The sequence below is a fragment of the Amblyomma mixtum genome, chromosome 10, assembly GCF_055824585.1.
Source record: "Amblyomma mixtum isolate Tamu chromosome 10, ASM5582458v1, whole genome shotgun sequence".
In the NCBI taxonomy this organism is placed as follows: Eukaryota; Metazoa; Arthropoda; class Arachnida; order Ixodida; family Ixodidae; genus Amblyomma; species Amblyomma mixtum.
This window is the reverse complement of record NC_143021.1, coordinates 5,302,220-5,317,666: the sequence shown is the minus strand read 5'-3', so window position 1 is coordinate 5,317,666 and position 15,447 is coordinate 5,302,220. Positions and strand designations below refer to the sequence as shown.

The 15,447-nt window shown below is 50.2% G+C and overlaps 1 protein-coding gene across 1 annotated transcript in view; it reads left to right on the top strand.

The window, feature by feature from the left end:
* The first annotated feature begins 5,773 nt into the window (after positions 1–5,773).
* The window catches only part of LOC149325026 (sodium-coupled monocarboxylate transporter 2-like), a 157,749-nt gene continuing 148,075 nt past the window's right edge, over positions 5,774–15,447 (top strand). Inside the window, exon 1 of the mRNA XM_089564168.1 lies at positions 5,774–6,106. Coding sequence (XP_089420294.1) covers positions 5,774–6,106 — 333 coding nt within the window. The remainder of the gene's footprint in view (positions 6,107–15,447) is intronic.

The following is a 15,447-nucleotide window of genomic DNA, read 5'->3' as shown; positions in this document are numbered from 1 at the left end:
TGACGTTGCAGTATTTACGGTTGATCAGGGGAGCATAAGTGAAGCTGTCGGGTGTGTACGCGCGTTCAGCGAAGTCACAGGTAGCGGAGTTAACTGGTCCAAGTGCCTTGGGCTCTGGCATGGATGGTGGCCATCCCACCCGGACCATTTCGCCAACGTACCGTGGGCGATGACCTCGGGCAAGTATTTGGGTGTTCCGCTCGATGCTTATCGCGATAGCGAGGAGTATTGGAAAGAGCAAACTAAAGACGCACGTGACCGAGCTGGGAAATGGAAAGGCACCAGCCTTTCAATTTTCGCCAAAGCTACAGTCTGCAATCTTTTTTTTATTAGCAAACACTGGTATGTGATCCAGGTTTTGCATTGCTCGCGCGTGAACGTTCAGAAGCTACACAGCATTTTTGCAGTTTTCATATGGGCGTCCGAATGGGAACGTTGTAGCAGAACGAACCTGTTCCGGCGGGTAAAAGACGGGGGGCTGGGGCTAGGGCACCTCTTTTTAAGGCAGCTGGTGAACCGTTTTTTGTTTTTTCGCGACGTCACAGACCCGTTCTTGCGCACCGTGTGCCAAGTGAAGCTGCGGAGATTGCTGCCGGAGTTTGTGGTATCCACAGAAGAGCTCTCTGGTGGAACGTTTGGTTACTACAAAGAGATTGTAGCAAGCGTTCGGTTTCTTTCGGCACGTTTTCCCACCGATTATTTGCGGAAAAGTAAAAGGAAAAAGTTGTACAATGATCTTTGTGATATTGTTTTCCCAGAGCCCATGTAGAGGGCCTTGTACAGTGGAGGCCAGGGAGGGGATGTTTTAAAAAGGGTGAAGAATATGCAGGTGCCACGAGGAGTAAAGACTTTCTTTTTTAAGTTACACACCGGGACGTTACCAGTTAAAAAGTTTCTAGAGGGAAAGGATTTCTTTTTACCGTGGGGATCGAACTGCTTAATTTGTAAACAGCCTGAAACAATGGACCATGTTTTTTTCCATTGCTGGGAATAGGTTTATTTTTGGGACGTGTTACAAAGGACCATAAAGAAAGAGCTGCCACTTGACGCGCACGGAATTCTCTATTTAAGCACTGATAAAGAGGATGGGGCACCTTTTGATCTCATAATGCTTTTGGGCCTCCACTGTATATGGCGCTCCAGAATGGCAGGCTAGCATTGTGACAAAGACGCACGACCGGCCCGAATTTATTTTCGGGAAAGCATGGACTGGTTTCTTGCAATCCAAAAAGCAGCTGCGGAGCCTCCCGAGTGGCTCTCAAGACTAGAGCTGTTGTGTATGTTGCGGGAATTTTAAGCTGACGAAGCCAGTCTCGTGCTGGCTGACCACGACAATGTCGTATGTATATAGCGTTCTGTGTATTTTTGTTGTGCAATGTCATGAGCCAAAGCCAGGCAATAAAGAAAAAAAAAGTGGCGTGGCGTAGTGGGTAGCGTGGTACGATAGGGAGTCTAATGTCAGCGGTTCGAATCCTCGGGATAGCCGGCGGCTTTTTATTTTGTTTTTGCTCCACTTTTTTTATTTCGGCTCTTATTTTGCATTACTGATCCCCATATTTGGTCAGGTTTTGAAACAGCAGGTAGGACAGAGAGAGTCAAGAACAAATAATCAGAAAAGCATACATTAAGAACACGCTAGAACCACGGTGGCCAATTCGTTTTTGAAATCCATTAGGAATTCATTAGGAAAATCACCAGAAACTCATGAGAAAGGCATGAGATCCTAATGTCAAAAGTCACTAGACTTTCTAAAGAAACTCATTAGATATTTTCTTCAGGGTGGTGGCAACAACCATCACCCCGTTTCAAAGAGGACCCTCCTAACATACATACATATGTAGAAATACATACTACGTACACGCATACATGAATACATACACGCACTCTTAAAGGGACAGTGAGGAGAGCTCTATTAATATTTTTTTATAGCAGAATCTGATAGTTCGGCATTTCATGGATTTGTTGCCACTTGGTCGGCAGCGAAAGAAGCATTTATTTCTAAGAAATTTTGATTCGAAGTTGAAAAAGCTTTGCCGCCGCTGATTCAAGCTGGGACTCTCTTATGACGACACAGGACTAGGTGACGTGAAACATGACGTGCACATGACGTAACGCACTCTCCGTGATTTCTGGTGACTAGCGGCGCGGCTTAGCAGCAGCCGAAATCAAAGCTACCGCCGGCCGCACATTGAAGGCATCTATCGGCAATTGCGGCCGTCGCTACCATCGCTTCGTTTGCGTTTGCACCGGCTTTTTTCCAGCGTTACGATGGATCCCGTTCTCGAAGTCGTCAACGAAGTTCCCGCAAATAGACACCTTTAGCATACCGTGTACCTCGTTACCGTTAGCGGAGTGCCGGAAGCCCGCCTACCACCGGTGAGCAGGCGCTGATTGGTCCCGATGCAGCAGGCGCGCGCGTAGCTGCCGGGTACGTGGCGCCACTTGGCGACGTCAATGATATTTGCGCATGCATTGGCTGCGCGCGGGCTCCCGGAACTCAGGTATCGGTAACGGGAACACGGTATGCTAAAAGTGTCTAATAACTTCGGCCTGCACTTCAGCGACCTCAGCCCCTCAGAGGCTCAAGTAGTTGGAAGTTTACTGGCACAACAGGAAACGTTTCGCCGGGCGAGCGTACGAAGACTCAAGGTGCTCTTTACACTGCAAACTGCCTTGTACGATCACCGAAAATCGTGCCAACATAGTTTTTCATCGACCGTGGCGATCATCTGTGCAACCTTAACAGGCTCCTTCAAACGATAACTAGCATTTGGAGCGGCACTTGGAGTTCCTCTGCTGTTCCGCGCTTGTAAATCGAGGTGCGTCATCGAGGCGCGCATAGACTCACAGCGCCATGATATGCCTAAACTCATCTGGCCACCTGTGGCGCCGCTAAGTATTGATTTTCGTACGCTTACAACATTGAGATTGTCTTTTGTCGGTCTTCCTTGTGTGATAAAAGCGCACTACTGGTTTCAAAACAAAACTTACTTCAGTATTCAACCACGCAACCTTCGTTTGTCAGCCTCAGTGATTCATAGCTTCTCGTGTCGCAGCGTTGCTAGAACCATTGGTTCTAGCAACACTGCCTTGTCCTATGGCGTCATCACGCTTGTACTTGCGAGTTTGGCTTGTGGCGGCGATACCTGTATTTTGGTTCTTGCTCTTTTCTGCGTTACAAGAGCTTTGTTGTCTCTATGAGTGGTGTTTTTGTAATCAGGAGCGGGTAATTTATCGATACAAGCCAACTTCAATTTCTCCTCAGTGTCCCAATTAATGTCGACAGCCCACCTAACTTTCTGCCGCCCCTGCTATCCTTTCCCTCTCTTGGAACCACTCCTCTATACCTCGATGACCAGCGGTTGTCTTGCCTGCGCATTGCATGTCTTGCCATGCCCATTTTGAAGCGATAGCTTCCCTCTGCTAGGTAAAGCCGGGTATCGCCGTGTGTGCGGCTTCGGCCACCTGCCACGGTGGACAGTTTGCTCACAATGCGGTGGGCAGGTTGGGATGACGCCGCAAGGTCACGTCTCCTAGGCTGCTTTCTCGAGACCACCTGCCACATCCATGCTAATGATTTTGAAGCGATAGTTCACTCTGCTTGGTAAAGCAGGGTATCGCCGTGTGTGCGGCTTCGGCCACCTGCCACGGTGGGCAGTTTGCTCACAATGCGGTGGGCAGGTTGGGATGACGCCGCAAGGTCACGTCACCTAGGCTGCTTTCTCGAGACCACCTGCCACATCCATGCTAATGATTTTGAAGCGATAGTTCACTCTGCTTGGTAAAGCAGGGTATCGCCGTGTGTGCGGCTTCGGCCACCTGCCACGGTGGGCAGTTTGCTCACAATGCGGTGGGCAGGTTGGGATGACGCCGCAAGGTCACGTCTCCTAGGCTGCTTTCTCGAGACCACCTGCCACATCCATGCTAATGATTTTGAAGCGATAGTTCACTCTGCTTGGTAAAGCAGGGTATCGCCGTGTGTGCGGCTTCGGCCACCTGCCACGGTGGGCAGTTTGCTCACAATGCGGTGGGCAGGTTGGGATGACGCCGCAAGGTCACGTCTCCTAGGCTGCTTTCTCGAGACCACCTGCCACATCCATGCTAATGATTTTGAAGCGATAGTTCACTCTGCTTGGTAAAGCAGGGTATCGCCGTGTGTGCGGCTTCGGCCACCTGCCACGGTGGGCAGTTTGCTCACAATGCGGTGGGCAGGTTGGGATGACGCCGCAAGGTCACGTCTCCTAGGCTGCTTTCTCGAGACCACCTGCCACATCCATGCTAATGATTTTGAAGCGATAGTTCACTCTGCTTGGTAAAGCAGGGTATCGTCGTGTGTGCGGCTTCGGCCACCTGCCACGGTGGGCAGTTTGCTCACAATGCGGTGGGCAGGTTGGGATGACGCCGCAAGGTCACGTCTCCTAGGCTGCTTTCTCGAGACCACCTGCCACATCCATGCTAATGATTTTGAAGCGATAGTTCACTCTGCTTGGTAAAGCAGGGTATCGTCGTGTGTGCGGCTTCGGCCACCTGCCACGGTGGGCAGTTTGCTCACAATGCGGTGGGCAGGTTGGGATGACGCCGCAAGGTCACGTCTCCTAGGCTGCTTTCTCGAGACCACCTGCCACATCCATGCTAATGATTTTGAAGCGATAGTTCACTCTGCTTGGTAAAGCAGGGTATCGCCGTGTGTGCAACATGACCTTCGGGAGAGATGCGGGGGGTTTCGTCTGACGTCACGGCAGGTCGTATGCGCAAAGGCCGTGGGTGCTGGCAATTGGATATTGTGGGCGTTCCTGGGTGTAGTCGCTTTTCTGAGTGATATGTTGGCCCGTGCTGGTCAGGGCTGCATGTGCAGTACTTGTTGCGTAATGCGTCCTCTCTAACGTGTTTCTTATTTTCTACTTGATGTCTTTGTCGTTACACGGCCGCCTCGGAAGGTAAGCTGGAGGCTGTCCCCCCCCCCCCCGCCAAGTGTAGTTCTGCGTTATGTTGGCTCATAGTATGATGGATGCTTTCGATGTCTTTTTGATTTTGTTCTGTATCCTGCAAAAAATTATTAACTTTAAACGCATCATGTGCGTGAGCTGCAGGTTTATGTGATGGTACCATCTGCATTCGATGTTTGTCGGCTAATCTAGAGAGGACAGTTGTCAGGGTAACTCTTTGTTTGGGCCGTTGGCATGGACGTAGTATATTTACGCTTTTATGACCTCAATGAGTTCTTCACCAGTCGTGGGTTTCACGTCATTTGGACTGCAGTGAATGCCGAAGTGTGTTAACTTTTGTGGTCCTGCCCAGTGTACAATCTATGCTCTCCGGATAAAAAGCGGTTATATACTACTTGTGCAATGTATTGCAATGAAAGAATAGGAGGCTTACCTTGTGATCATATCTACCGCTGATGGGATGCAAGGTAAAGAGGAAGCGAGGGGAGGCTGACACAACTCCCGAATTACCAGCTTCCACGAAGCCTTGTAATCTAACAGCATACACATTTTGTTTTTCTCCAGGAAAGCCAAGGGCTCCTACTACAATCTTGCGCTGCGCCCTCACAACTCGGAAACCCCGCCGACCTAAGTGAACTGAAGAAATAGGTTGGATGTGAAGGTGCCTGGCCATTCCCATCATTCCAGTAGAGACTGGAAGGGTGCCGCACACACGCCAAAGACGTCTACTGTCCAAAGAACCACCGATCTCTCAAGACATAGCTTTAACCTCCAGTATACCGCTGCTTCATTTTACCGAATCAAGACTCCGTGGCGCTCAAGCGGACATGATGTTGATTGTAGAATATGTTGTGTTCGGCACGCTGATGGTTCTGAACCTATGCCTAGGTCTTTATTTTTCCCTGCGGCGTAAAGCACGCTCTGCGAATACCACGGCCGAGGTGTTCCTCGGGAGTCGGGCCCTGCGTGCGCTGCCTTTGGCCGCATCGGTAGTGGCCACCATCGTTTCTTCCACGGGCCTGGTCGGCTTCACTGGACATTTCTACAAGTACGGCTTTCACCTTGCCTGGCATGCTGTAGCGACCATCATAATCGCTCCCATCGCGGCTCATGTGTTCATGCCTGTATTTTATGGGTTGAAGATCACCTCCATTTTTGAGGTAAGGCGCTTTCTTTTTTTTGATGAGTACAATATGAAGCGTTAGCCCTCATAATTTGCTTAAGATCAAGCTAAAGAAAAAGCGAGCAAGGGACGGTAAGAATCGGTTATAAGAGGAGGAATGCGACCGAACCGCGAAGGAAACAGATTTGCCGGTGCCATGCAGGAGGAATACATTTGAGCTCTGCAGAGAGCCTGAGCATATCCCTAAAATAGCTGATTACGTGGAACATCCGCCGCGACAGCAAAATATACAGACTGCGACGTACTCACTTCACGAAGTATTACGACGCCTTCTCCGGTGGCTCATTGCCTTTGCGGTTTGCCTACTGATCTCAGTGTCGCCGGTCAAACTCCGGCCGCATTTTGTTCGAGGCAACAAACACTCGTGCACTGAGTGATATCCGAGAAGGCCTGTGGTGCGTGTCCCCCGAAAGTAACCCTTGGCGCATCGAGCGTAAAGATGGTCTTAAGTTTTTCGGGGCCCCACCTTCGGCATCAGTCCATGCATGAGTCCAAGTGCAGACACTCTCCTGGACATGCTGTTAGCTTATAATCTTAAGCAGGTGGTTCTAGCCCCCACTCGTGTAACTGAATCATCAGCTTCAGTGTTAGATTTAATCCTCTGTTCAAATAGCATAACAAACTGTACTACCTAAGTGCATGATGGAATCTCGGACCATAAATTGATATTTTTTATTGCTCACTATCACGCCGATCACTGAAGATTGCTTTTAGGATCGTAACGGTAAAAAATTTTGCTTTAGCGGATCATTCTAGCATTGTTTCGTATTTAGAAGATTCATTGCAATCATTCGATAGTGGTGATGCTAATGCACTTTGGGTAAGGTTTAGGACTCTCTGCCACTTCTGTCTGCACAACTTTGTTCCAGATAGAAAAAAAGAAGGTAGATAGGAGAAGACCGTGGATAACCAGAGATATAATTCACGTTAAACGTAAGCTGAAACGATATCGGAGACAGAAAAGGGCTGCCATTTCTGTCATTAGCAGTCTTAAAGCTACCCTTGCTTCACAGTTACAAGAATCAAGACAGCGCTACTTTGGTGAGACGCTTGGTCGTTTCGTGACTGAAAATCCAAGTAAATTTTGGCAGTTTCTCTCAAATAAAGGAAGTAGAAAACTTGACAAAATTAGCGTGAATGATTCCGCCATTACAGATAAAAAGGAGATAGCTGATGCTTTTAATACTTATTTCCAAAGCGTTTTCACTAAATCTAACACTCCGTTAAACGATCGTTGTCTGAACAGTCTCGAAAGAAGTGTCACTCTTAGCAGAGAAGGAATAGTAGAACTACTTCTGCGGCTAGACCCCAAGAAATCTCCCGGCCCCGATAATATTGCCGCGAGTCTTTGTAGCGTTTGTTTGTTGCGTTTATTTGTTCTTGCTTCAAGGCTGCCGGCACGCCGCTTTACCGCTTCGTTTGTGACGCAAGACGCGGCTGGAAATATCTCGATGGATCGCATCCGGACGGAGCCGACTCTAGTTTCTGCCAGAATGTTCTAGTAACTTCTAAAGGTTTATCTCGAAGATTCGCTATCGGCTTTAAAAAGAGCACGGCCAACAGCGGCGGGCATTCTGCTCGACGACCGCCGAGCACGCTTGTTGCTACGCCGCCGCCGAGTAATTCATTTCTTTGCGGGCGCAAGTCAGCCCGAATAAAGAGTTTCGTTTCGAAGACATTCTCGCTGTGTTCCTGTTCGCCGGACTGCAGTCACCACTACGTGACATCTGGTGGAGGTGCTAACGGATGTCCCTGTCGCTCTCACCCCCTGAGAGCCGTTTGAGCAGCCCGAGCCGTCTCGAAGAAGATCACGCGAAAGCCGCCGGCGCCGTCCCCCCCCCCCCCCCCCCCCCCCCCGAAGGCGAAGGGCGAAGCAGCCGTCGTCTCCAGAAGTGTCCACCAGAATTCGGACTGCTACCGGACCGCACGCGAGCGAGAAAAGACCCATCAATTTTGACTTCAGCCATGGCTACGAAACCAGCCCCCGTTATTTTACACCAGCCCCGACTGCCGCCGACGTTCCACGCTTCACCGGGCGAGGATCCCGAGGAATGGCTGGAGCAATTTGAGCGTGTCGCCGTATTCAACAGTTGGGACGACCAGACTAAAATGAGCAATGTCTTCTTCGCCTTGGAAGGGCCAGCGAGAATATGGTTCGAGAACAACGAAGATTCTCTAGCGGCGTGGGAATTATTCAAACGGGAGTTCCTGAGGGCCTTCACGAGCATCATCAGGAAGGAAAGAGCTCAGCTGCTTCTCCAGTCACGCATCCAACACCGGAAAGAGTCCGTGCCCGCATAAGTAGAAGATATGAAACGCCTTTTTCGAAGAGTCGACCCTGACATGAGAGAAGATAAGAAAGTGGAGCTTCTGATGCGTGGTGCTAAAGAGGCACTTTTTGGCGGTCTCACCAGCAATCCAGCGACCACGGTTGCGGAATTCACAACTGAAGCAGCCGCCATTGAGAGAACCTTGGAAGCACGAGTCCGTCATTTTCCTCGGCTGCCCCAAGTGACCTGGACTGCCCTCTCGGATGGAACAGCATTCGGAGGCAACCTGCAGGATGTTATCCGCGAAATTGTACGAGAAGAGCTGCGTCGCCTGCTACCATCTTCTATCCAGCCTCAAGTAGCGACCCTTGAGGAAATTGTACGCGAAGAAGTGAAGCATGCGCTTGGCACTCCGTCATCTTCGCCTCCAGCTGAAGCTCCAGCCTTAACTTACGCTGCTGCACTACGTAGTCTTCAGCCCCAACGCGAGAGCCGAAGTCCGCCTGTTCGACGTGAACCAGCTGTTCCCGAACGCCGTCCCCCTGGCCCCGCCCGCCCAGCCTACGACTGACGCCCAGGCCCCAGGAAGTTCGACGCCTGGAGGTCTTCCAACAACCGCCCTCTGTGCTTCCATTGCGGCGAAGCCGGTCATGTACTTCGCCACTGCCCGTACAGACGCATCGGCCTGCGCGGTTTCGCCATCGACGCCCCACGACCATTCCCTGGCCAGCGACTACGGGAAATCGACGACTACCTGCACAGAGGGGAGTACGTGTCGTCAAGCCGTCTTTCCCGCTCACCGTCTCCGTCCACCGCACGTTTTGCATCATCGCAGCTACGCCGCGGCTGTCCGAGGAAGGTCCCCTAGCCCGCGTGGGGGAAACTAAATAAAGCAACCTGTGGAGGTCAGGTTGCTTGCCGAGGAAACAACGAAAATCCTCCAGCGAGTGCAAACTGCTGGGCTAGTTGGTTCATATTGCATAGAAAGGGAACCAGCGAAAATAGACGCAAGACAAGAACAAAGAAGGCACACACCACGCCGTATGTAGACGCCGCACCTAATACGCTGACGATGCATGCAACAACAGCCTCGACCGCGACGCGAACCGCCTTCAAAACGAAGCTGTCATCAGGAAAAGCTTCTACCACACGCCCCACCTACAATTCACATATCCGACGAAGCCGTGACCCGACGCCGAAGACGACATGCAACGCCAGAGCCAGGACATCCGACTTAGAAGTCATTATCGACGGCCGAAAAGTTACCGCTGTAGTCGACGCAGGAGCCGATTATTCGGTTATGAACGGACCGTTCGCTGCGCAGCTGAGGAAAGTAACGACCGCTTTGGACGGCCCACAAATTCGCACGGCAGGGGGCCACCTCATTACGCCATCAGGACGATGCACAGCGCGAGTGACTCTCAAGGGACATACCTACCCCGCGACCTTCGTAGTGCTACGGCAATGTTCCCGCGAAGTGATCTTGGGCATGGATTTCCTTAATGAGCATCAGGCGATCATCGACCTGCGATCCAAGATGATCACATTTTCCACGGACGAGGCCATCCCATCGATGAGAACTCCGGAACATCACGTTGCGCTTAGTGTCCTGGAGGAACAAGTGAGTGTCCCACCCCGCTCAAGCGTCATCATCACCGTAGGCGCCACGGAAGCGGATAACACTGAAGCCATTATCGAGGGGAACATGCAGTTGCTTCTCGACCGAGGAATCGGCATCGCCAGAGGCATCCCACATTTCCGCAAAGGACAAGTCGAAGTACTCCTGACAAACGTCAGCGAAGAATACCGGCACGTTAACAGAGGAACGACGATTGCTTTCCTCGACGAAATATCCGACGTACGAGACTCATTCGCCCTCTCCGATCCATCCATAGAAGACTCACCTGACCAAGAGAACTCGCCCACTTTCGATATAAATCCAACCCTGCCCCGGACCAGACAAGACGAGATCCGCAATCTCCAGTGCTTCTCGTCGTCGCCAAAAGTCCGAGAAACGCCAATTGCCAAACATCGCATTATAACCGACCAGCACGCCCGACCTCTCCGCCAGAGGCCCTACCGAGTGTCGCCGCGAGAACGACAAGCCATCCGGGACCAAGTGGAAGAAATGCTGCGCGATGACGTTATCGAGCCTTCAAAGAGCCCCTGGGCGGCACCTGTTGTTGTATTGAGAAAGAAAGATGGCGCACTTCGATTCTGCGTTGATTACCGGCGCGTGAACAACATCACAAAGAAGGACGTCTACCCCCTCCCTCGCATCGACGACACACTGGACCGGCTCTGCAACGCCAGGTACTTCTCATCAATGGACCTCAAGAGCGGCTACTGGCAAATTGAGGTCGATGAAAGAGATCGCGAGAAGACCGCATTCATCACTCCAGATGGCCTCTTCGAGTTCAAGGTGATGCCGTTTGGTATCTGTTCCGCACCAGCGACATTTCAACGAGTAATGGATACAGTGCTGGCAGGCCTCAAGTGGCAGATTTGTCTGGTATATTTATATGACGTCGTTGTCTTCGCCTCGAGCTTTGAAGAGCACCTGAAAAGGCTTCGAACAGTACTAGACGCAATCAAATCGTCCGGGCTAACTTTGAAAGCAGAGAAGTGCCACTTTGCCTATGAAGAGCTGCTGTTTCTAGGCCACATTGGTAGCAAGCAGGAAGTACGCCCAGACCCGCAGAAAACAGCTGCTATCGCAATGTTTCCGCCACCGGCCGATAAAAAAGCTGTGCGCAGATTCCTCGGACTGTGCGCGTATTACCGACGTTTGGTCAAAAACTTTTCGCGCATCGCCGAGCCACTTATCCACCTGAAAAAGGCAGATGTACCATTTAAATGGGAAGCGCCGCAAATAGAAGCCTTCTGGGAACTTCAGCGCCGTTTACAGACCCCACCTATTCTTGCGCACTTTGATGAAAACGCCGAGACTGAAATTCATACCGACGCAAGTAGTGTGGGCCTAGGCGCTGTCCTCGTTCAGAAAATTGACGGAGTGGAGAAGATCATCGCGTACGCTAGCCGTTCCCTGTCCAAAGCCGAAGTTAATTAATCGACAACTGAGAAGGAGTGCCATGCCATCATCTGGGCTACGTCGAAATTCCGCCCCTAGCTGTACGGACGACCGTCCAAGGTGGTCAGCGATCACCACGCACTGTGCTGGCTCGCCAGTTTGAAGGACCTCTCCGGCCGCCTCACTCGATGGAGCCTGCGGCTCCAGGAGTTTTATGTAACCGTCGTTTACAAGTCCGGACGTAAGCACGCTGACGCCGACTGCCTGTCACGAGCCCCTGTAGATGCACCGCCACCGGACGACGATGAGGACGCTTTCCTGGGACCCATCAGCTCCAGCTCTTTTGTACAACAGCAACGCGCGGACCCCGACATAAAATGCCTCATCGAATACTTGGAAGGCAAGGTTTCGTCACCCCCCGCCTCGTTCAAGCGAGGATTGTCTTCGTTCTGTTTACAGAACGATGTCCTCGTGAAGAAGAACTTTGCAGCGAACAAGACAGCCTACCTCCTTGTTGTACCTGTAAGTCTGCGCGGACAAGTTCTTCAGGCCTCACACGACGAGCTGACAGCTGGACATCTCGGGTTTTCACGCAACGTCCGCAACATTCAAGAAAAGTATTACTGGCCCCGACTGTCTGCCGATGTCGCACATTATGTGAAAACCTGGCGAGCTTGTCAGCGACGAAAGACCACTCCAACCCGACCAGCAGGATTTCTTGAACCCCATTTAACCCCCCTCAAGGCCCTTTCAGCAGATCGGCATGGACTTGCTTTAGCCCTTTCCCGAAATGAACATCTGGAAACAAGTGGATCATTATAGCGACCGACTACCTGACCCGCTACGCCGAGGCAAAAGCCCTACCGAAAGGAACAGCAGCAGAAGTCGCCAAATTTTTCGTGGAGAACATTCTTCTGCGACACGGCGCCCCCGATGTGCTCATCACTGACAGAGGAACAGCATTCACGGCGGAACTGACGCAAGCCGTCCTCCATTAGAGCCAAACCAGCCACCGGAGAACAACTGCATGCCACCCGGAGACCAACGGACTGACCGAGCGCCTCAACAAAACCATCGCCGATATGCTCGCCATGTATGTCGATGCCGAACACAAGACCTGGGACGTCATCTTGCCTTACGTAGTCTTCGCCTACAACACTGCAGTACAGGAGACCACCCAGATGACGCCTTTTAGGCTCGTCCATGGCAGAGAGGCCACGACCACGCTGGACGCCATGCTGCCGAACGTTACCGAGGAAGATAACGTCGACGTCGCCGCTTACTTACAACGCGCAGAAGAAGCCCGAAGACTTGCCCGATTAAGGATCAAAGACCAGCAACGGACCGACGCCACACGCTACAACCTACGAAGACGCGACGCGGAATACAAGCCAGGAGACCGAGTCTGGGTTTGGACGCCCATTCGCCGCCGTGGATTGAGCGAAAATGTTTGCGACGCTATTTCAGCCCGTACAAGGTTCTTCGTCGGCTAGGTGAATTGGACTATGAAGTCGTCCCTGACCAAATGACTGCATCCCAGCGACGCCGCGTACGACCCGAACTAGTCCATGTCGTACGCCTAAAGCCCTATCATGCACGCTAAAGGACGCCGTGTTTCCACATTCCGTGTTTATTTTTGCACAATCGGTTTTTGATTGTTGATAGCCGCATTATTTTCTAAAGCATCGAGGCGATGCTTCTTTGAGAGAGGAGTAATGCCGCGAGTCTTTGTAGCGTTTGTTTGTTGTGTTTATTTTTTCTTGCTTCAAGGCTGCCGGCACGCCGCTTTATCGCTTCGTTTGTGACGCAAGACGCGCCTAGAATTATCTCGATGGATCGCATCCAGACGGAGCCGACTCTAGTTTGTGCCAGAATGTTCTAGTAACTTCTAAAGCTTTATCTCGAAGATTCGATATCGGCTTTAAAAAGAGCACGGCCAACAGCGGCGGGCATTGTGTTCGACGACCGCCGAGCACGCTTGTTGCTACGCCGCCGCCGAGTAATTCAGTTCTTTGCGGGCGCAAGTGAGCCCGAATAAAGAGTTTCGTTTCGAAGACATTCTCGCTGTGTTCCTGTTCGTCGGACTGCAGTCACCACTACGTGACAATATTCCCACTACCTTTCTTAAAATGTACGCTGAAATACTAGCCAAGTTTTTGATAATAATATTTAACAAGTCTCTTGACTCGGGTACAGTACCAGATGAATGGAAAATTTCTCGCGTGGTTCCGGTTTTTAAAAGCGGCAGCCGACTGCAAGTTGGTAATTACCGCCCTATTTCATTGATTTCTACCTCCTGCATAGTGCTAGAACACGTACTCACCAAATACCTCAACAATTATTTAGACCACACGGCAATAATGACCAAAGCACAACATGGCTTCCGTCGAGAATTCGCAACTACAACACAGCTAGTGGTCACTGCAGATGAACTTGCTAAAGTGCTTGATTGTGGTGGCCAGGTCGACATGATTTTTTTAGATTATTCCAAACCTTTCAATAGAGTAGCTCATATAAACTAGTAATAAAAATGAAATTAATAGGCATTCCAGATCAAATAATAAATTGGGTCCCATCATACTTACCAAAGCGAAAGCAGTTTGTCGTCATCGATGGAGCCACCTCTCGATTCTTAGAGGTTTACTCACGTGTGCCTCAGGGATCGGTTCTGGGTCCAGTACTATTCAATATCTAGTTAAACGACCTCCCAGAAGCTCTTGATCCCTCTGTGTCCGGAAAGCTGTTTGCGGACGATTGTATTGTATTTAAGTCTATCAAATCTGTGTCTGACCAGCTTACTTTGAACGCAAATCTACAATATTTAGCTAAATGGTGTAATGAATGGGAAATGGTTATTAACTTTGACAAAACAGTTTCTCTATGCATCTGTAAAACGACCACGCAACATAATTTTCCATACAACATTAATAACATCGCAATCAGAGCTGTAAAAGAATATAAGTATCTAGGTGTCACGATAACGTCACGGCTCAAATGGACGAAACACATCGAAAATATATGCTCCTCCGCCCGCAAAAAGCTAGGATTTCTGAAACTTCGGATGAGCGGTTGCCCTAGTGTCCTAAGACTGAAGGCATATAAATATTTTGTAAGGCCAAGTCTCGAATATGCCTGCATTGTATGGGACCCCTACACGATAGATGACGTCCAAAAACTAGAAAGAATGCAACGTCTTGCGGCACGATTCATTTACAACCGTTACAGGCGCCTAGACTCTCCTTCCTCCATGTTGAAACTCGCAGACTTAGAACCACTGGCAGATAGAAGGAAGAAAGCCCGTCTCAACTTCCTTCATTCATTATACTTTTCTCAACTTGGTATCCGACCTGAAAATTACATCGTTAATGATACTACACGAGCCTCGCGCCATAAGCATGCCCTTAGCCTGAAACCTATTTTTGCACGCACAAATACCTACAAGCTTTCTTTTTTTCCGAGAACAGTTTCCAAATGGAATGCTCTACAGGAGAACTCTCCGTTGCTTTGTGATCATTCTTGACTTTCACTGCTGGTTTAGTAGCTGTACTGTAACCGGGTTTTCAATTGTACTTTTGCGTTGCTTGTTTTCTGGTATTTATATCGTTCGGTACTATCGCACCTGTTTTGCTTTTCCCTCCTGTATGTATTTCCCTCTCCTGCTTGGACATACAAGATGTCCGCAGTATTCAATAAATAAATAAATAAATAAATAAATAAATAAATAAATAAATAAATAAATAAATAAATGTGTCGCTTCGGGACGCTGAGTTCCACAGGTTCCTTTTTGTCATGAAATATTTGTCAGGTATTCATATTCTATGGCAATACATTGGAAAAACATTGTTACATTAGGCGGTGCACGCACTGATATGCGCATAAGGAAGGAAGAAGACGAAGCTCGTGAGAAGCTCATCGGCAATAGCGGGACATATGGTCAGTCCGACAGCAGACGAAGCAAGTAGGCCTGTTGTCAGATGTGCGCCACTCCGCAGAATTGCGGGCAGGGTAGCGCGGTGT